The 22,390-nt window shown below is 38.2% G+C and overlaps 1 protein-coding gene and 1 long non-coding RNA gene across 6 annotated transcripts in view; one reads left to right on the top strand and one right to left on the bottom strand.

Moving 5' to 3' along the window:
* JAKMIP1 (janus kinase and microtubule interacting protein 1) overlaps positions 1 to 22,390 on the top strand; it is a 257,995-nt gene that overhangs the window by 192,950 nt on the left and 42,655 nt on the right. For all 5 annotated transcript variants that reach the window (XM_074951703.1, XM_074951707.1, XM_074951705.1 and 2 more), the window contains 8 exons: positions 912 to 995; positions 5,827 to 5,889; positions 7,806 to 7,904; positions 11,070 to 11,171; positions 12,000 to 12,053; positions 12,915 to 12,980; positions 17,876 to 17,944; positions 21,423 to 21,500. In XM_074951703.1, the coding sequence (XP_074807804.1) occupies positions 912 to 995; positions 5,827 to 5,889; positions 7,806 to 7,904; positions 11,070 to 11,171; positions 12,000 to 12,053; positions 12,915 to 12,980; positions 17,876 to 17,944; positions 21,423 to 21,500 (615 nt within the window). The remainder of the gene's footprint in view (positions 1 to 911; positions 996 to 5,826; positions 5,890 to 7,805; positions 7,905 to 11,069; positions 11,172 to 11,999; positions 12,054 to 12,914; positions 12,981 to 17,875; positions 17,945 to 21,422; positions 21,501 to 22,390) is intronic.
* LOC141986788 (uncharacterized) overlaps positions 9,260 to 22,390 on the bottom strand; it is a 29,670-nt gene continuing 16,539 nt past the window's right edge. The window contains exons 2-4 of the long non-coding RNA XR_012639360.1: positions 17,838 to 17,929; positions 14,135 to 14,199; positions 9,260 to 11,464 (exon numbers count right to left, since the gene is read on the bottom strand). This is a non-coding gene — a long non-coding RNA (uncharacterized LOC141986788). The remainder of the gene's footprint in view (positions 11,465 to 14,134; positions 14,200 to 17,837; positions 17,930 to 22,390) is intronic.

Here is a 22,390-nt window from a genome sequence, read left to right as displayed (position 1 = left end):
AATGTTCCCCAACATCTATTGGGTGAAATTGAGTGTGTTCAGCAAGGGCCTGATCCTGTTCATTACCAAGGGCCAGATTTTTAAAGGTATTAGATGCCTAGAGATGCAGGTAGGTGCTCAGTGGGATTTTTAAAAGTGCCCCATAGATGATTTTGAAAATCCCACTTGACACCCCACTGCCTCTCTAGGTACCAAACGACCTTTACAATTCTGGCCTAAGTGCCTCCAGTTGTCCTTTAGGAATGATGGCCTCAGTACTTCGCAGGAGGTGCTCAGCGCCCCGTATGTTCAAGCTCCAATTGGGGATGCTTTGCAACTGAAGTAACTCAACATCCATTAGGGCAGTACTTATCTTGAAGAATTGAGACCATATAAATAAAACTGACTGGCTTGTCAGTGGCATATGGCATGAATTCCTATTTTTGGATCGTATGCAGTATTCAGGTACAATGAGCTGTATTTAAGTTTATCATCATACACATTTTACACACAGCAGACTTATTTAGTACTTATTGCAATTCTTTTTTTAAAAAAAGTATCTTGAATAAATGCCAAGTATTGCAAACAGCATCATTACTGGCTTTGTTACTGATTTTATAGCACCAGTTTTTTAGAAAGTGCTTTGCCATTGAAAACGTCAGATTAGTGTTTCTTAGTTTATGAAGGAAAAGAGTTGTGTGGAAATGAATGAGGTAAATATTTTATCAAATAAAATACAAATAAACATGTTTGTTTTAATTGAAAACAATTAAAATTCACCTCAATGGCTGATAATGGACAGGAAATATTGAACTTATCAATATTTGATTCTGCAGTAATTGAATATTTGAGAAAATGGAGCTACATCTGAAGTGTACATCCTAATCAGTTGGCCATTGTGACAGCATGTGCACACTTTTATACCTTTTCAGACTCGTGAACAGCTGCAAGCTGATCTCCTCAGGTACCAGGCAAAAATTGAAGATCTGGAGAAATCTCTGATTGAAAAAGGACAGGTAAAAGGCTCTCTTAATGCCCTCTGTCAAATCATCTTCTCCCTTGCATGCAGCAGCGCTCTTGTCATCTTCATTGCTTGCTGGTGTATTCATGTGTCTGATGCAACTTAGTTACCATTCCACCAGTTGGACCACCTGATTAAAGGAACATATTGTATAGACTGGAAAAAACCCTATTGAAGATTTGTCTTTCAAAACAAAATATGCTTATGTCTGCATGCACATGGTTGTTAAAACCAGTTCCCTTTTCTTGCCCAGCCCAGGCCCTTCTCCTTCCTCTGGTTTTCTGCTTTCACTGGAAAAGTTTTGGCCATAATTTCAACAAAATGAATGTTATGAATTTCCCATTGAGACCATTTTTGGTGCCCTGGCTGGAAGAATTATAAAATTGTTACTGCCACGCACATTTCAGCTGGAAAATGAACCACTGAACGTGTGTTTGATTACTGGGAGCTACTTGCAACATTTTATCCACATCACTTACATTGAAATTGGGACCTAGATCTAAATGTAGTTTTTTGTCAGTACTTAGCAAGGATAAATCCTGGCTCTTGGCAGATACAGTGTTCAGGATCTTCAGGAAAATAGCACAGAACTATGATTGTGCACTTTAAAGATGTTCAGTTGCATAACTACAAGTACCTCTTCAGAACTTTTTGGATGTATTATTTTTATACTATGTTTATTGTTGAAAAATTCATTTAAAAATTGAAGTGATGCATAGCAATAAGATGAAAAATAGAGAAATATCCAAAAGTATATTTGTGAAAGGTGAATAAAACATAACATTAATATAGTAATATTTCATAAACCTTTTTATTTCAAGTTCACTTCATTTTATAATGATTTATTCTATGCAAGATGTATTCCTTAAGAATGCTGCATGAGTACAAAGAAACCTTTTACCAAATTAAGGAGAATATAAACAATAGTGTTAGCTTGCCCATAAGCGCCAAGGTTCTTAGTAAATGCTGTGTAAATAGTGTGTGTGTGTGTAAAATAAAATAAAACAAAACAACAGAATTGTGCAGTAGGTTATAAAATCTAAAATCTTCCAAGTCCCTGAGGGCTCCCTCAGGGAGTAAATAAACTTGTAAGGATTACCTCCTCTTGAGGATTTGCTGTTGTCACTTTAGTATATTGGTAAATAAAGCTGCAGGTATTGAAGACCAATTGCTGCATACCTAAAGCATTAACAAACTATTTGACTCTGAATATGTAAAGTCTAAACACTATCCATGTAAATTAGATCGAAGTGACCATGAATATATATGTAAAAAAAATAAATTTTGTGACTTGTTTCCAAATTGATGCATTTAACAGGTTTGCTTGGAAATTAGGTTTGACCATTTATTACTTTTTAAGATTCTTAACCACACTACACTCTTTAATCACCCAGTAATCCAGAGAAATTAAATGCGCAAGTGGTGGTGGTATTGTGCAATAAAAAAAATGGTCTCTGTGGGTTTGTATGTAAACTAAGCCTTAAAACGTCATCAGAAATCACTCCTGGGGGCTCTGACACATCCACATCTGCTTACTGGTTGGTTATATGGTAACAATAAATTGTTAGTACCTATATTTGACAAAATAAATTTCTATTTGAAACAAACTCACTTTCTGTGCACAATGTGATTTTTTAAATTGTTGTTTAGCTTGGGATAATTATGATTTAGTAGTAAATATGAACTGTTCCCTCTGAGGTGAGGCAGTCCTCTTTAATGCTTAGAGCAGGGCACTATGAATCCGGTGACAGATTTTAAAAAATGGGTGTCTAAAGATTATCATCCTTATTTTTCAACTAAGGAGACTGAGGCAGAGAGAGTTTACATGACTTTTCTAAAGTTAAACATGCAGACAGTAAAAGAGTCAAGATCAGAAATCTGGGCCAAGATTTTCATAAATAGGTGCCTCATGTTAGGCTCCCAAATCTATATTTAAATGGCTAAATAAGTGATCCCATTTTCAAATGTGGCAAAGGCTCTCATTAACCCCATTTGAGCTCTTTTTGCCAGCGTTTCCTTTGATGTAAAATAGGAATAATGATGATAATTTACCTCTGTACAGTACTTTGAGGGTCCTGTACGAAAGGCACTAAGTGAAAAGGGTTATTTATCATTTGATAATAATTAATAATGATATCACATCTCTCAAAAATATTAGACAACATAAGGCCCTGGAAGGAGATACATAGGGACCTGATCCTGTTAAGTGCTGAGCGCCCTCAGTTTCCCCTGAAAGCAAGATCAGACCCCAAATAGCCAAGTTTTGAAAGGACCTTGTTTGTCTCACAAAATTAAACTTTTAAGGAGGAAATCCATATCAGGCATGTGTTTCACTGTAGATTAAAATAGTCAAATTTGTAGATGGAAAATATGTGCAAAGCAGACTGGAAAGAAAACTGGCCCCTCAGCATGTCAAGTTCTTTCCTGTTTGCTTTGCAGGCCAAAACTGGAGAATAACACTTGCCACTGTATTCCTCCCTTCCTCTGAGCATCGCTAAATGCTTTTTAAACATTAAACTGGATGTTAGATTTCATTTCTCCACAATTTACTTTGTCCCTTTAATTCTAGTCAATGCATCTAGTCAATGCAGACTGTGAAGAACTTCAAAAAGATCTCACAAAACTAAGTGATTGAGCAACAAAATGGCAAATGAAATTTAATGTGGGTAAATGTAAAGTAATGCACATTGGAAAAAATAACCCCAACTATACATACAATATGTTGGGGGCTAATTTAGCTACAAATAATCAGGAGAAAGGTCTTGGAGTCATCGTGGATAGTTCTCTGAAGAGGTCCACGCAGTCTGCAGCAGCAGTCAAAAAAGCAAACGGGATGTTAGGAATCATTAAAAAAGGGATCGAGAATAAGATGGAGAATATCTTATTGCCCCTTATATAAATCCATGGTACTCCCACATCTTGAATACTGCATACAAATGTGGTCCCCTCATCTCAAAAACGATATACTGGCATTAGAAAAGGTTCAGAGAAGGGCAACTAAAACGATTAGGGGTTTGGAAGGGGTCCCATATGAGGAGAGATTAAAGAGGCTAGGACTTTTCAGCTTGGAAAAGAGGAGACTAAGGGGGGATATGATAGAGGTATATAAAATCATGAGTGGTGTGGAGAAAGTGAATAAGGAAAAGTTATTTACTTGTTCCCATAATATAAGAACTAGGGCGCCCACCAAATGAAATTAATGTGTAGCAGGTTTAGAAGGAAGTTCTTCTTCACTCAGCGCAGTCAACCTGTGGAACTCCTTGCCTGAGGAGGTTGTGAAGGCTAGGACTATAACAGGGTTTAAAAGAGAACTGGATAAATTCATGGTGGTTAAGTCCATTAATGGCTATTAGCCAGGATGTTGTCCCTAGCCTCTATTTGTCAGAGGGTGGAGATGGATGGCAGGAGAGAGATCACTCAATCATTACCGGTTTATGGTCACTCCCTGTGGAGCACCTGGCATTGGTCACTGTCAGTAGACAGGATACTGGGCTGGATGGACCTTTGGTCTGACCCAGTATGGCCTTTCTTATATTCATCTTAACTATTTCCTGGTCTTTTAAGCATTCAGTCTAGTAAATTCTTTTGAAACAAATCAAAACAATCCTCCATCTCTCAAAGAAGTAACCTCTGCATGAAAATAAACATGAACTTTTCCAGTCTTGGGTCTGTAGGGGCAATGCAAAATTAGTAAATACCCTAAAATAACTGATCATTTTATTTTGTGGCAATAGTTAAAAAATCTGTGTGAAATGTGTCTGCAAAGGTTCATTGATGTAAATAGTTATTGCATCAACATGATTTGGGCTGAGATTTTAAAGCAGCTTTGGACTTATCTTGCCCAGCTCTCATTAATTTCTAATGGGTATTGGGTGTCCGAATCCCTTGCCATTTTAGGAAATCTCAGCCTTAATACTGAACTAGAACTATTTTAGATTTCAGATACATTTTCCCTGTTGTTAGATAGAAAATTAATTGGTTGATTTGGAATAAGTGTGTCACTCAAGTAAGTATTTGAAGTTATTGTTAGAGCAATATGGGCCTGATCTCGCAAACAGTATTGAGCAGTGGTAGTAAATTTTTGCAGGATTGGACCTTATGGGCCTTACTGGACCTTATGGACCTGATCCAAAGTCCATTGAAGGCTGTGGAAAGGGACTCATTGATGTCAGTGAACTTTGGCTCAGGCCCCCATTTTATCAAATGGAAATACAGACCTTTTAATGGGGAAGGGGGTCTTGTATGATTTCACCTACCACCATCACCTTCCCTTTTATTCCATACCTGAAAGGCTGCACATCAGACTCATTTTCACTGCCAGCTGAGGACTGCTAACTGCAGGTCTCTGAACTCTCGTTGCACTACTTATGGATCATTAAATGCTTTCCTTGCACTTCCCCATAAGGGAAATATAATGGAGCTAAAAGATCTACATTTTAAAGCAGAGCTACTGGGCAAGCTGAAACCCTTTGAGTGACGGAGAAGGCACAATTTCCAATACCAGTAATATTAAACTAAGATGGGCAAATACGTGACAACATATACGTTAAATGAACATTGACGACATTACTCCAAAATTGTTAGAGGCTAACATTTAAAGTTTTAATGTGTAAATGATTAGGTTGAACAAAGTAGGACAGAAGAAAAGCCAGACTAAAAAGAAGCAGGGATTTATTACTTTTTCATCAGTTTTGGAAGCTATTCAGTCCTTAAAATATTTACAACGGGTTTGCTCTTTGATGTGGAACTCATTTTATACTTGGTTGTGCAGTAATGAGTGAAATCATATAATTCTTATTACTGTACTGAGTTCTTTTCTCCCACAGGATTCCAAATGGATAGAAGAAAAGCAGCTCCTTATCAGAACAAACCAGGAGTTGTTAGAAAAGGTATGTGTTCAGAATCTAGGTACCATCTAATCTCTACTCTTCAAAGGAAACTGATGTGCTAAGTGTTGAAGTGTTAAGGTAAAATTAACTTTTTTTTCCCTGTCCAAAAATGGTTACACTGAGAGTGTGAGATTAAAGTGTTATCGAATTGTGAGCTCTTTGGGGGGTAAAGGCTATTATGAAATCTATGTTTGTAAAATCTCTAGCTCAGTGAGATGCAATCAGGTTGAAGATCCACCACAGTATAAATGTAAAGCAATAATAATAAAGGAATGGTAGCTGGGCTTTGCCAAAAAAAAAGTATAGCAGAACTGGAGAAAAATCTCAGATTATGGTCAGTGCCACTTAATTTGTTCCCTAGTTAATAGGATCACTTGTTTAAATTAAATTTTAAAAATGCAGAACCAAGTATTTCAAGCAACATTGATCACTTAAAATTGTATTATTGGATGATTTAATAGAATAGAAAATTGCCATTTAGGGCCTGAGATGCTGAGTGACTTCTTCAAGGTGCTGAATACCCTCCATGGATTTTGGGGAGAGAGTTGAGGGCACTCAGAGAATGAGGCCTCTTAATTAGTGAGTTAAAATTATTAATTCAATAAAATAAGAGAGCCAAAGAAAGATCCATGACTAAAGAACTACCACTAGAATTATACTTTATTCAGACACTTTTATTGATGTTATAAGCAGTGCCATATGCTGTATAAGCTGTCATACACCCCCTTGTTTTCATATAAATAAGGAGGTCAGACAAGAATGCTTTTGGTTGGACTCAGGAAAAGGTTCTGTAATGCACTTGCAATATTCCATTTTGCTGTTGTTTAAATAGCCTACAGCCTCAAGGCACAAAATTTTTGAGCAGGGGGTTGGACTAGATGACCTCCTGAGGTCTCTTCCAACTCTAATATTCTATGATTTGAGAATTATAATTAGGCCTGAGAGGAAATTGGATTTGATTGTAAAAAGTTAAGTAGCGATCCTGTAAGGTGTTGAGAGCACTCAGCACCTCCCAAGATGAGGCCATAGGAAAGAAACATTATACCTTTTGCCCTGAGCACATCACTGAGAGCCAGGAAGTCCTGAATTGTAACAATGGCTCTCAATTTGCTGCATGGCTTTCAGCAAATTATGTAACCTTTCTGCGCTCAGTTGCTCCATCTGTAAAATGGAGGCTGTAAATACTTGCCTGCCAACCTCACAGGGGTGTGGTGAATGTTATTTAGTTAGTGTTGGGAAGCTTTTTGAAGATTTAAAGAACTAAGTGCAAGTACTATGACATTAAAAAGTGGTGCAAAGTAAATATGAACAGACCGTTTTAGTTTAAATACTCTTCACTTCTAGCCCAGTGTTATTGAGTGTTAAAAGAAGTTCATCATGCATTTTTTCCCTTTAGTTGCAGTTTTATACACAACTTCTGATATCTGCTTCCAAAATGGCTTTATGTAGACTTGTCGCAGGAAAGCCCCAGGCAAGGATAATCATTGTCCACTCTCAGTGAGGGGTTTGTGTCTATTCATGAACCAGTAAAGTGCTTCCTAATGTGGGGCTCCTTCTTCATTCCCAAGACTTGGGGCCCATCCATCCAACCATGTGGGCCTTACTTGAAGTCAGTGCTTATAAACATTCACTTGTGTGCTTAACTTTATCCACATGAGCAATCAAATCCACTCTAATTGTGATAGTAAGATGCATAAAGTAAAGAACATACATATATGTTTCCTGGATTCGGAACTTGGTAAGGGATTTTGGGCCCCAAGTTTTTTTACTTAGTTTAACTCTTGCTACTATTTTAATAAGGGATTCTTTGCTGAGGATTTAATTTAATTTAACCACAAGTGTCAAGAATCAATGCACTTAACTGAATATACAGATTTTTCCATAGCTTAGTGTTATGATATTTTATTATATCTTAGATTTACAAAATGGAGCTGGAAGAGAATCAGCTGAAGAACGAGATGCAGGATGCAAAAGACCAGAATGAGCTGTTAGAATTCAGAGTGCTTGAACTTGAAGTAAGAGATTCTCTCAGTTGTAAACTCTCAAATGGAGCAGAAATTGTGTTTGAACCCAAGTTGAAATTCATGTAAAGTTCACTGGTGCATGTGTAAGGTGGAAATATTTTAGGGGTTTTTTAAATGCTGTAAGTTTGAATTCTGAAAATGAATACCACTGCCTTAATATGTTTTGGAGAGAATGCTCACTAATTTTTATGAAGATGTAAAATAGCTAATATATACTGCATATAGTTTGTTTTGCACCTAATAAAATATTTTGTTTTGCAATATTTTGCCTTTTTATTTATTTCATTTCCATAACTACACCTTTCCTGCATGTGAAATCACATGGTATGCATATTATAGACTTGGTTGGCATTGTTTCAATTAACACATCTTCTCACATCTTGCATGCAACGAAGTCTAAGGATCTGACACCTCCATCACATCAACCTGTAATTGTTTTTAAGATGATTTTCAAATTGACAACACTAATGTAAATAAAACAAACTTAAAAGAGCAAATTTTCTTAGCACATTTTTAAAAGAATTTCACTTACCTGAAGTCTCTTCTCTGCTGATATAGAACGTGGATGAGACATTCATAAATGTCAAAGTCAAATTTTACAACCAGAACTGCAAATTATAGGTGTGAGGCACAACTATAACTTGTGCAAGTGAAAGTAATGTGTTCTTCAGAGCAAGCTTCTTTCACAAATACTTTCCTTTGAGTAAATGGAATAGGCTATTTATTAAAGTAGATCTAAGATAGGGCTTATAATTTCCATGGGGATGGACGGTGCTCATCACCTCATAGATGGGATCATAGGGAATGTTATGATGCTAAACTGTTGCCACAATATGGTGTGATGCATTGTCACACAGTCACATTAACTGATAACAGCAAATCCAGTTTGAAAAGGCCATCAACATTTTTACACCATTTACATTCTAGAATAAACTCTACAAAACACTCTCAATGTTACTGTTCCATAATTTTCTTCATCCAGTTCATTTCACCAAAATCCTTAGCATGTATAACCTCCATGGTGAAGATGAAAAGCTTATTTTCATCATGCTGTGTGGTCATTCTGCTTTTAATCTTTGACTCTTCTTAAAATCTTTTATTTTACCATTTTATTTTACCATCTGTATAGTCTGATGTCCATAGCATGTAATACAGATTATACATTGTGAGATATTATTGTCTCACTAGTCATTCTGGAAAATTAAAAATGCAAAGTAACTTGTATTCTGTATACTTTATTAAGCAACTTTAAATTAAAATACAGAACAAGTTAGTTAAAATTGGCAGCTAATTTAACAACCAGCTTTCCAAAATTTAAGTATTTTTGGTAAAAGTAACCTGGTGCATATTACATCTTTAAAAATAAACTCTTCAAACCATGTTTAGCATAAGAACTTCCTACATTTAACTAAAGAATCAAATGAAAACTGAACTGTTCAGTACAATGTGTTTGTTCTCCTTGTTGAGTACCTATTTACTGAATAACAACTGAAGGATTTTCATGAAATTGCAAATAAGGCATGCAAAATAAATCTCTCAGTGATGGACAAGTGCATAGTCACAAAAATTACAAGAGTGGTTGCTTTAGCAAAATTATGCAGCTGTTGGTGAAAGTATTTTCATGCATGGTGATAAACTAAATTCTCTCAGATGAAAATTAGAGTGGATTAGAAAACAGGGTCAATTGTCTATCATTTAGCACAGGCAAATACTGACAAGTTTAATGTGCCAAAAGACTAAACTTAGATTTCACTTTAAATTAGGTCAATTCAGGATTGAATCCCTCCTTCTGTATATGTTGTTATCATCAAGCTCACTTACTGGCATGGCTATGTTTTTAAATTAGACTACTAAGTAGAAAAAAAAACTTTTTAGGAGACAGTACATGGGAGAAAGGCAATGTGAAACAGAGCCTTTCACCTCTTGGTTGCAGCTTCAAATTCATTAACCAACTCATTATCCTTTGGTGACCAGTGAAATGACACCGTGGTTGCAGCCCTTTTCCTAAAGGACAAGTGTCCATATCACAAATCAACTAACAAAATTTCCCTCATTTGTAGTTTTGGAAGCCAAACTATGGATGGAATGAGCATGGAAACTGAACTGTCCCTTCACTACTACTTATCTCTGCAGAACAGAGCCAAAACTCTTCTGCAGGGAGTTGTGGGGAAGCTAGAACCGCTGTCTGCCCATGCTACCTCTGTTTTGTGAATAGAAGATGGGGGGTGATTTTAATCTCATTTACACTGATGTAATTCCACTGGTTTCAGCAGAGTTACTCTTGTTCTGAATAAGGCCCAGAGCTTCAGCTTCCAGATCTTTCAATCCAGCTACTTTCACAAGCACATCGAAATTTAACAAAAGACCCTCATTTGCTGAAAGTAGGAATACAGCTATTCCACTGAAATAATGGATCATAATGATGAAGCAGTGCATGAAATGTGCTGAATATATTTTGAATGTTATAATTTTAGAGATCGTATACATGAAAGGATTTCTTCTTGGCACAGAAAATAGAAAGTAGAATGTATTATACAAACCTGGGACGAGTAGTGAATTGCTAGGTTTGAGGAATTAAAATGCTGAAATGTAGGGTTTAGCTAACTTCATTGCTGGTTTACTGTAGTTAACACTTAGCTTTATTACTGAAAGTTTTCAGAACAAAAATGCATGTCATTTCAGAATAGATACAATCTCCTCAAGGTCATAATATGATTTGACACTGTTTGATATTTTGTTCTGTAGCCTCTTCACAATAGTCATTATTTGCTCATGAAAGCAATAGATTAAATAAAAGATTCCACCTAACATGAAATACTTTAGAGGAATGTCTAAGTCACCCATCCCTACAATTGGATCCATACAAGTGGACCTGTGTATCCACATGGAGCCTTGTGACTTTCAATGTTGCAGAGGCTCTGCTTGCATGGATTCGATTGTTGAATCAGGACTTTAGTGCTCAAATTACACCAAAACCTTAAAGGATACTGAAGAGCACGAAAACCACTATGTGCTTTGACTGCAAATAAGGATCTGTGGATTTCTTAATATCGATAAATTTAGGTTTGTCTTGAATAACTTGGGATAGTCGGGAAGAAACTGACATTATTGTATAATCACAAATATATTGTTTTTTTAAATGAAATCTTTCCTCAGGAGAGAGAACGAAGGTCACCGGCATTTAACCTCCATATAACCACCTTCCCTGAAAACAATGGAAGTGCACTTCAGCTGTTCTGTCAACAGGAAGGAATAAAGGTAGATGTGGCTTCATTTAGCTCTTGCGATGGTTAGCTAACCAGGAGTATTATCAGAAACACTCGTGGAATCATATGAACACTTTAAATCACGGTTACCTTCGAAAGTACAGCAGTGATTCAGATGTAAGAAATATTTTTTTTCTGCAAAGAAAAAGATATGGTCAAGTTCTGAGGAAAGGAGGGTTTAGGATGAATAGCAGGGGAAAGAGGTCTCCTAGACTGCCATGTATTCTTCTTCCAAAGGAAATGAAGGCCAGTCACTTGAGATATTTAGAAGTAGCTTGAACTAAACTGTAGAAAATATAGGGTAGGGAAGAACATAATTGTATGATATGATTAGTTGATTTGTCATACGGCTCCACATTTATTCAATACTGAATGTACAGTTGCAGTCAGAAAAGTGGCACCTTTTCCAACATCGGTTATGATTCCTATAATGTATTCAGGAGGACCGAATTCAGCGAAGCACTTAAGCACCTCATTTCCCACAAATGTCAATAGCCCAATCTGCTGCACCTTTTTTCCTCCCCAAACCAGATCTTTTTCTAAGCCTGTTACCCAATTTCAACATTTCAGTGAGTTGATAAATCTAAATGTGCTAAGACACATTCTGTCCTCATTTATACCCAGGTTGCTGGATATAACTGAGTACCATTTGATCCACTGTTAACATAACAGTAGCATTTGTGTCACCGTGATGCAAAACTAACATTCAGCTTTTGGAGTCTTCTTGCATGCAAAGGGGCATAAAGACCATGTAAAAAAATTAGTATCTAATGATGTGTTTTTTCCTTTATGAATAATGAATGTTAAAAATATTTTCCAGGATGTGAATATTTCTGAACTTATGAAGAAGCTTGATATCCTTGGAGATAATGGGGTAACAATTCCTTTATTTCAGTTACTCCCGTGGAATGGCATGCCAGCAAATATGCATTAAGAGACTTTTTATGGCTATATTTGCATATTCAATACCAAATGTTAGGGCCCATTTTTGCCAGCATAGATGCAATCCCTTCAGTGGGAATTGACTTCAATGGGAGTCACATCTGTGTTTTTCAGGACAGATGTGGGTCGCTGGTGAGTGGCACTAAAAGTTGTGGCACAGGGAATGCACAAGATATGGTGTAATAAAGGTTAGAACAAAATTAAGAGTAGGAAATAACTTAAAGCTCATTTTTCTATATTGATTCCCTGAAATAGTAACACAGAAGTTTAGATTCTACAACAAAGGGTGCCCTAGAAATACCTTAGAAAGGAAAGATTTTACCGTAACTTTAGTCTGATCCACAAAGTTTGAGGGTTGGCTCTAGATTATGTTCTATGCAGTGAGATCCAAAAGCACTTTCAAAGCAATCAGTATTGCTCTGTTCAATAACAGGTCTAATTCTTCAGTGCTCCCTTGGCTTCAGTGCAAGATTTTTTTGCATTAGGACGGCAGTCCAATGAATTGACATTTTTCCCATTTTAAAAAAAAAAACACTACATGAGGCCACCCTAGACCATGCTCTTTTTGCAAGGCATGGTGAGAATGATGCATTGAACTAACAAGTGTAGGGACTGTATTCACTTTAGCTTTATTTATTTGTCACTGGACATTTTCTGTGCTTGTTTTTTTTAAAAAATAAAGAGAGCCAATGCTCTGTGATACATACAATAAAATCAAGATCTCTCTCACTTGTTTTGGAGAGTGGATTTACAATCCAATGTGAAATACAGTTGCATCTTTTCTGTATTTTAGAATTTGAGAAATGAAGAACAGGTTGCCATAATCCAAGCTGGGACTGTACTTTCCCTCTGTGAAAAGGTAGATTTCAGTAAAGTTTTTTGTTTGCATAAACACTGAGCATACCATCCTAGAACTGGAAGGATGATTTGTCAGTGACGCATGGCCTTTCTGTTAAATTAACATGGATGTGAGCATGGAGGCATCATAACCTGTGGCTTTATTGGGATTGTACTTGTGGGGAGCCTGAATATACATTCAAATATTTAAAATATAACTTTAAAAATGAAAACTTCCTCCGGAGACGTTACCATTAAAACAAAGCTGTAAAAAAACTTTGGGATAAAAGAAGCCTAATCTGGGAAATGTCATCAACCTCAGCTCCCAGTGACCTTTTGAGGAATTGAGGGTGCTCAGCACATCACTGGAGGTTCTCAGTGCTTTGCAGGGTTCATACAATGAAGACCAGTTCTGGGCCCACGTCTCCAAGGTTCTGAAAACCTCCTGGAGCTCAATACCATCCTCTACTATGGAGTCAGTAGAAAAAGAAAGTGCTCAGCACCTCACAGGATCGCTCCTTTCATGTGCCATCTGTGCACTATTTTGTAAGAACACAGGCTGCTAGTTCTTGAACAATTGACCCTTAATATCTTTCCATGACACAGCCACAAATGTATGTCTTTCAAAATGGTCTAAAAATACATACTGCCCTTTAACGTCCCACACTTTCCTTTATCTAACAGTGTGTTAGTGAGAAATTCATTATAACCTTAACTTGCATGATGTTTTACCTCTTGGATCACACAGTTCAAGCACTTTTGAAAATTGCATTCATCTCTTGTTATCTCCCTTCTTGTGCCATATGGGGAAGATAGAATTATGAAAACATGATTCAGTATTTCTGTTGTTAGGGCCTCTCCTGGGACTTCACTGAGCTAGTACAGTGCAGCTGGTTGTGCCGCTGTGTATTAGGTGGAGAGGTTTCTAAACTCCTTACTAAAGGATGTTTATCTCCCGACTGGTATGCCTGGCAGTCTTCACTAGTATAAAAATAAAGTCAACTGGTCTTGGAAATAGCAATTTCATTTTCCCATAGTCTTAAAAACCAGTTGTAGCCATCGGACAACTGAAATGTAATATAACAAACCGTTTATTATTCAAATAATAGTTCTCAAGCTGAGAATTACTTGTGTGATATCACTCTCTCTCACACACATGCACATGTGCACACGCACCATTGATTTATCCTGCTGCCTTTTCCTTCTTGTGTAATAATCGTCCATGTCCTTCAGCAACAGATCTGTGATCAAACAGAGCAGATTATTATGATCTCCTGATACTTACGAGTGAAAGAAGAAGGAAAAGGTCCAAGAGGGAATACATTTCTTTTAGTAAATGTGATCTTTGCTTGTTCAACATTGTCATAGGATAGGACCAAAAATATTTTCCACAGGACAGATAAATTAGACAAGTCACCCACTTCAATGTGATGGTAGAACTTGCTCTCCACTTTCTTCATTAGTAGAGAGAACGTAGTAATGAAGCCAATAATTATTCCATTTTAACTTGGCTAGGAAGGAAGACATTTCCTTTCTACTGAAGAAGCTGCTATATTGCCCCATCCCAATAAGTCTGCCATTTATAGCTTTATATCTATACCTGCACAGGTCCATTTCTGAACTTCAAAATGGAAGTCTAGCATGAAAACTCCACCATTCAGATTAATTGATTAATGATTCAACTATGTTATCAGTGTAAACAAAATAAAACTGAATAAACCATTACAAATGTTGTATCTGTCACTGTGTTACAACAGACAATCATAGATCTTAAACTCTAATGAGAAAAAATTGAAAAATCTATGATAAATGGCTAGATCAGTAGACAAAAGGAAGAGCAAAATTACACAAGCAATAAGGGCTGGACTGTGCAGTCCTCACTCAAGCTGGTTCATATTCACCAGAGCAGTGTCACTGAAATCAATGGGACTATTTGAGAGAGTAAGGGTCACGCAAGCTAGCCCTCTTATATAGATAAATAACCCTCTTGCAGGTTATTTCCATTAGTGTCCAATCACAACAGTCCTGCCTCTAAGAATAAACTGTGAGTTTGTTGTCAATATGGGAAATCCTTTATAACAATAGAAAAAGAAATTACAAAAGGGGCTTCGGTTCTGAAAATAGCAGGTATCTTTTACACCTCCTCTGCAAAAAATCTGTTTTTGGTTACCTCATAGGAACTATTCCTATTGACAGTACTTCTGTTAGTCTTCAGCTGACCAGAGGAGGACTTCTATGGTAGTCTTACTGTTTAATCAGCTTGTTCAAAAAGGTGGAGTGTTTGGTTCTGTCCTTCTAACTAACACACATTTTAACATGAGAGTCTGTCTATGTACTTTTACACCACTGTCGTCAGAGTGCCTAACAATCAATTAATGACTAAAACTCAGTAATGAATTAATCCACATAGCGCACCTGTGAGGCAGGGACGTATTATCCCCATTTTACTGATGAGGAACTGAGGCACGAGGCAGATTAAATTGAACCCAGGTCGTTCCATGTTCTATCCACTAAACCAGGGGGTGGGCAAACTTTTTGGCCCAAGGGCCACATCTGGGTATGGAAATTGTATGGTGAGCCATGAATGCTCACAAAATTGGGGGTTAGGGTGCGGGGGGGGGGTGAGGGGTCCGGCTGGTGGTGTGGGCTCTGGGGTGGGGCCAGAAATGAGGAGTTCAGGGTGTGGGAGGGTGCTCCGGGCTGGGACCGAGGGGTTCGGAGGGCGGGAGAGGGATCAGGGCTGGATCAGGGGGTTGGGGTGTGGGAGGGGGTCAGAGGTGTAGGCTCCAGGTGGCGCTTACCTCAAGCAGCTCCCATGTCCCCACTCCTGCTCCTACATGGAGGCATGCCCAGGCAGCTCTGCACACTGCCCTGTCTGCAGGTGTCGCCCGAGCAGCTCCCATTGGCCACAGTTCCTGGCCAATGGGAGCTGCTGGGGTAGCGCTTGGGTGGGAGCAGCGTGCGGAGCCCAATGACTGCCCCTACGTGTAGGAGCTGGAGGCGGGACATGCTGCTGCTTCCGGGAGCCGCACACAGTGGGGAAAGCCCCGGACCCCGCTTCCTGGCGGGAACTCAAGGGCCAGATTAAAACGTCTGGAGGGCCAGATGCAGCCCCCGGGCCGTAATTTGCCCACCCCTGCACTAAACAATCCTCCTAATCCATGGAGGCAGCAGTAACTCACTGAAGTTTCTGCATGTTAAAATGTATCTGTGGGAGACAGACACCTTGGATTTCAATCACAGAGTCATTTAAATCAGAAATCAGATTTTCCCCATCCTCTTTACTGTAGAAACAGCTTCCTGTCACAAGTGTAGATCATTTGAGTTGCTCTAATTACCAAATCCAACCATTCAGTCCATTGACTCCTTCCTTACCACGTTAATTAGGCAAATGCCACAAATGAAGAATTAAGGGTTCTGGGCCTCCCTGTTAAGCGGTTTTAAAGTGAACTGAAAAGGTGCTGCTGAACATGGGGTCTAATGCTTAAATAGGCAGGATGCTGCCTATTGTTGTGATGCTCTTAATTAAGGTCAAAGGTGCAGCGCAGTTAATGCTTAGGTGTTACTGATCTCAGCTGCTAGCAGGAAAATGCAGAATTCTGTCGTTAGGTCTCATCAGGTAGTGAGGGAAGAAATGACTATCAGCTATTTGAAACCATGACATTTTAGTGTGTCTGTATGTATATATAGGACAGAGGTGGGTGAGGTAATATGTTTTTTTGGCCCAATGTCTGTCCTTAAATATCAGTAGAGCCCTAAATCACATCACATATCAGAGTTAAATCAAGCTATTTAAACAAAAGTTACCAAAGATTCATCACTCCCCCCAAAGTTCTTCTACTTAATATTCTAAGTGCCCAACCTTGCTCCTGCTAAAGTCAATGTGGAAGCTCCTACTGACTTCAGTGAAAACTGGCCCTACCAAAAACCAAAATTATCTAGAGTGTGCTGTAAGGGAATCCTGTAACCCAATGAAGAAATGAAATAAAATAAAACCATGAACAAGAATGAGAATTCCCATCCATCGTGACAGCCCGTAAAGCTGAATGTTAGCATACTCTTAGCCATCATTAATATTCAAGGCCCATAACTGTAGTTTCCACTGTGTATCATCTTACAGTTGGAATGCAATGACCTTTCTTCTTTTCATCTTGGTCACAGTTTTTAAAGCATAATAATAAGAGATTGATTGGATGGTAGCCACTGCATGAATTTCTTCACACAGTTCTTCCTACCCATCTTAATCTTCACCTCCAGGGCAATGCCCAATGGGGGTTTGGGGGGAAGCAGGGACATGGGGACACAGAACTCCTCTGGCCCAAGGCCTGCAGTGAGGAGAGCAAGCTCTTCTGGCCCCAGGGCTACAGTGGGGGCACAGAATGTGGTCAAATTTAAATTCCTGCACACGCCCCTGTTCACCTTCAATGCCCCTCTTGTTCTAGTAATGAGCTTGCTCCCAGTAAATGCTGTGAATTGCGCCAAATAAAGGATGGATTCTGCAATCCTTCGTCATACAAATACTCCCACTGGTTTAAGTTACCATAGGAAAGTATTGCAAGGTTGGGCCCTGACATCAATGGGGTGGGTTTGTGATGTGGACAAATGTGCCTGGGGAGCAGCAAGGATGAAACCATCAATTAATTTGGTTTCTTGACTCCAGTCGCATTTGAACCTAGGCCTTTAGAGGTGGAAGGCACCTGGCACTGCAGCAGCCTCCACTCATAATTAGTCTTCCCAGTTCCCTCCTTCTCATTTATTTATTTGTAGTTTGAAAAAGCTGAACAGTTAATGGTGTGGGGGAGGGGGATGAAGCATGCGATTGGCACTGTCATCAACAAGTTAACTTTCAATGATGCCCTTCCAAGGGCTGTATTCTCACCTTTTTCTATTCCTCTTGTTCCTGCCGTGTTCATATAGTGGCTAAAACAAATAGAAGGAACAGAAGCTGCACTGACACAGAAGATGATGGACCTGGAGAATGAAAAGGTAAGAAACGATCATTCTAAAAAAGTCACTCGCTCAGCTAGAACTCCATTTCCGAGAGAAGTCGGTAAACACGATGACATGTTGTTGCCGTTTTCTTTGTAGTGGGGATGACCGCATGGTGCTGTCAGGAATAGATTTATAAAACACTGTTTAATGGCTAATGCCTTTGGTGTGTAGAGAAAAAACTAATTCAACTGAGACTGAAACATGGCTGTACCTGCAAAATATCACCCAAAAGGGTATAATAAGCAAATAGTATGAAACCTGTCAGTGTGCTTTCTAGGTATATTATTTTGTTTGGCAACAGCAGGTTCTTTGGAGTCTTGGAGTCAAATTTCAGTGAATTGCACCCAGGATTAATTTGGCCTTTGGTGTGTAATTTCAACTAATGAAGTCCTCTGCCTGCTTCTGCTTTTTTGCCATAACCTCTCTTCCCTCTCAAGGATGGATGAATTCCAAAGTGCAATTAAGTCTTTCACTACAAATTTGATATGATACTAAGCTCTCCTTTTGCTGTATGTTGTATGAAGATTTTCTGAATGAATGTTTAGTTTTGTTGATTTATCATGCATGTAGCGCTTTTCATCTTCCAATTGATGTACAAATTCTGATTAAACCTTGCCATACATTTTCCCAGTAGATAGATAAACAACATTATCCCCATCTTACAGAAAGGGAGACTGAGGCTGATGGGTGAAGTGACTTTCTTGCCTTTGGCTGTCAGTGTCAAGATTAGAATTTGGCTTTCCTGGCTCATTGTCTGGTGCACTGCCTTTGAGAATGGGGCATGATACTAATAATCATGTAATGCAAGGTGTGGGCCCTTTTATCTGTATTACACCAAGAATGACTGTATTTGTAACTCTGAGTTGGAAAATGTAAAAAAATAACATGTTTTTCAGGAAAAAATGGAAAACACTAGATTATTTTAAAAAGTAAATTGGAACAAATATGTTGTGTCTCTCTAACTTGACATATACATGTTTTCATTTGCAATCTGTGATATCTGTAATTCATGTTCACTTCAAGCTTCTGAGTATTTACGCACCAAGTAACTGTATGTATTTGCTCAGCTCAGCAATCTGTCAGTCTCAAAAGCAATAGTCACATCTTGCCCGGCTTAACTTGTGTAATAAATATGAAAATGTATTTTACGGTGAGATTTTCAGAAGTGCTCAGCATTGGCCTAGCTGCTTCCTGTGGGAGTAGAGTTAGACCAATGCTGAGTGCTTCTGAAAATCCCATCCTTATTACAATTTCTGACTCCTGTTGCTGGTAGTGGCCACCTCGCTTAAATGATGGTGATATCACCTGTGAGTCAGTGTGGTCCCATGGCTAGGGCACTAGACTGGGACTTGAGCAAGTCACTTCCCCTCCGTGTGCCTGTTTCCCTTCTCACCCTTTCTCCTGTCTACTTACGTTGCAAGCTCTTTAGGGCAGAGACTGTCTCTTATCACATGTTTGTACAGCACCCACTGGGGCCTGGATCTTGTATTGGGCCCTTCTGGGTGCTGCTGTAATAGAAAAAAATAATTAACAATAATTGTGCCATTGCCAATAAACATCCAGCATCCAAGACTGAAATAAGTTCCCATTCTGCTTTTATATTGGTTCATGGATCATTGAAAGAACTCCAATGTTTAATAAAGTCTGAAAACATTAAACATTACAGTTTGTTTATGAATTATATCAGAATGAAAACAGCATGGAACCTTATTCTAGTCTCCCATATTTGACTTCCATGCTGCCATTGTAAGAAATAATGGCTTATTTCAACAACTGGGGTACCTCCAATAATAAGGAACAATATATATAATTAGTTCTTATGCTTACTGACACTTCAGACTGTCAGGTTACTGGGCTGAGCAGTTTTCTTTTAAGCCAAATAACATTTCAAACTGGAATTTTGATTTATTACTAATTACTGATGTTTGTCCAAATTCTGTCCCTATACTTATGTGCACAGTTCCCACGGATATTATTGGGAATTGCATTTGAAAGCAAACAAAACCCGGAGTCAATCTGAACATCTTTTCTTATTATTGACATAGGCCAATAATTTCTGGCAAAGCTTTCTGTTTTTAAAAGCCTTTCGTTATACACATACGTACACTAGCCCATTTTGTATTTTTAATGAAAGCTAAAGGCCTTTATTATAAGGTACATGGATTTATATTGAAACTGCTTTTTGTTCCATATGTTGAGGAAACACAAAAGTTTATCTTTAAATAAAAATGACTATAAATGGTAAGTCTGACCAAACTGCCTTTCTGCTTTCTGGACTACTTGTTTATGAGCACCATCACCACAAAAAAGAATCATATAAAGCTAGTATTTTCCAGCCTGATTATGGTGTTTACTTGTGCTCATTAAAAGTTCCAGAGCACTTTTTTCAAGAGCAAGTTTGCTGGTCTCTGTGTACTGGCTAAGTTCTAACTATTTAGAGTCTCATTCTAAGACTCAGTCTTCCTAGAGCTTCAGTTTTGGATATTGAGTTCCATGGAATCCTAATCTGTTCAGCATTTCAGTGACAGCAGATATGATCCATGTATAATATACAGGTGGTCTGTAAAACACCTGGTGGCCAGTTGGTCAGGAACAAACGTGCTATAGCAACGTACAGATAAGGTATTATTATGAGGATGAGTGAGTTTAGTGATTGAAAAGTACTCAGAAACCCTGAGTTCTAATACTAGCTTCTGCAACTGTGTAGGCAAAGTCCCTTAACTTCTCTGGCCCTCAGTTTACCCATCTCAGACCAGAGTTACCTACCTCTATAGGAGTAATGTAAATTTAGAACCAAATCTTGCCCTCTGCCAGGCAAGTCTGATGAGAACCAGAGGGCATAAAGAACCTCTTTTTATTCTATGCTTGCAATGGAGCAGGATCTCTGCCTTGCACTAAGGAGGGGTCCTGGACCCCACATCAGCTAGTCCCCCCCACTTCCTAATTCAAACACAATTTGCTGACTAGAGCACATAGCTGCACACTTGGCAAGCTAGTACATAGATTGAGGTCTGCAGCATGAACCCTTCAGGGGCATATATTACTCATTTTCAAAGGAGCAGTGAAGTGCACTTAACAACATGATTTTCTTCCCTCTCTTGGCCTGCCTTGTGTAAATAATGGCTCTTGTACTACATACCTGGTGGACATGCTTCACCCTCTCTCCCTCCTTTGTGTGTGCCTCTGTCAGATAAAGGCAGGATCTTGCCCTTAAGGTTTGTACTGTATTTTAGAGATCATCAAAGGAAAGGTGCTTTCTAGATACACATAGTTAATATGATGGTTTTTTTAAAAAAAAAATCAATCTAATACTCTAAATAGCCTAACTATAAATATGACCCATGGCTTCAGGTTCTCAGTTGCTTTCAGGTGACAGTGACTGAGAGATCGCGTACAAAAAAATGGTGAACTTTGTGATTCCTCATGATTTAGGATAAAGAACAAACCCTCCATTGTTTTTATTATTGCTCAGGACCTGTTCAGTAAACAGAAGGGTTATTTAGAGGAAGAACTCGACTACAGGAAACAAGCTCTGGACCAGGCTTACATGGTAGGAAAAGAACAGTCATTAAATTTTCATGCTTGATCAGATTTGATAAAATACAGATGAAAAAATTTAAATAGGGTTCTTCTTTTTTAAATGATTTTTTGTTCTGCTAGATTAGGAAACCAAAAATTACTTAAATGGAGGATAGATGACGCAGGAAATGGGTTAAAATAATTGGAATTGTTATTCTAAAATGTGCAAAATGCAACATTTTGGTGGTAGAATTGATTGCCAGAGCTAGGCTAACAGTGTGTATGGTGATCATGAGTAAAATATGCAGAAAATGACTATAAAACATTTCAAATGTTATTTTTCCAGCTATTTGTAAATATTTTGCCATTAACTTCTGCAAACCCAGAGATGTCTATCCTTTCCATCCTATCTATTTTAACCTCTTATAGACTTCTTAAATAAAATCACAGGTTTTGGTCATCTCAGGTTGAGCAACAAAATAAGGAAAATCCTCTGAATTAGCACATTAGTGCACTCAGCTTCATTAGGTGGAGTAAAACCTCAAGAAACAGAAGTATTGTGGCATGAAGAATTGTTTACATATTGTAGGCTTTTCAAATTGGAAAAGAATTCTTAGGGAAGCAGTGTGGTCTAGTGTTTAAAGGAGGTAACTGGGAGATTGGGTATCTGGGTTCCATTCCTAATACTATGTGACCTTGGGCAACCCATTTAAACTCTCTCTGCCATAGTTTATGCATCTGTAAAATAGACACAATTACCTATCTCACAAAGGTGTTGTGAGGTTTAGTGGGTTGCTACCAGATAATTTAGATCCAAATAATGTTGTTCTGGATGGTGTTCTTTCATATGATCATACAAAACATAACTGAACTAACAAAACATAAAAGAAATAAGATGTCTTATTTTAGTCGGTGAATATA

This window comes from Natator depressus, chromosome 4 (assembly GCF_965152275.1).
Source record: "Natator depressus isolate rNatDep1 chromosome 4, rNatDep2.hap1, whole genome shotgun sequence".
In the NCBI taxonomy this organism is placed as follows: domain Eukaryota; kingdom Metazoa; phylum Chordata; order Testudines; family Cheloniidae; genus Natator; species Natator depressus.
The sequence above is the reverse complement of the archived record's forward strand: the minus strand, read 5'-3'. Positions and strand labels throughout refer to the sequence as shown.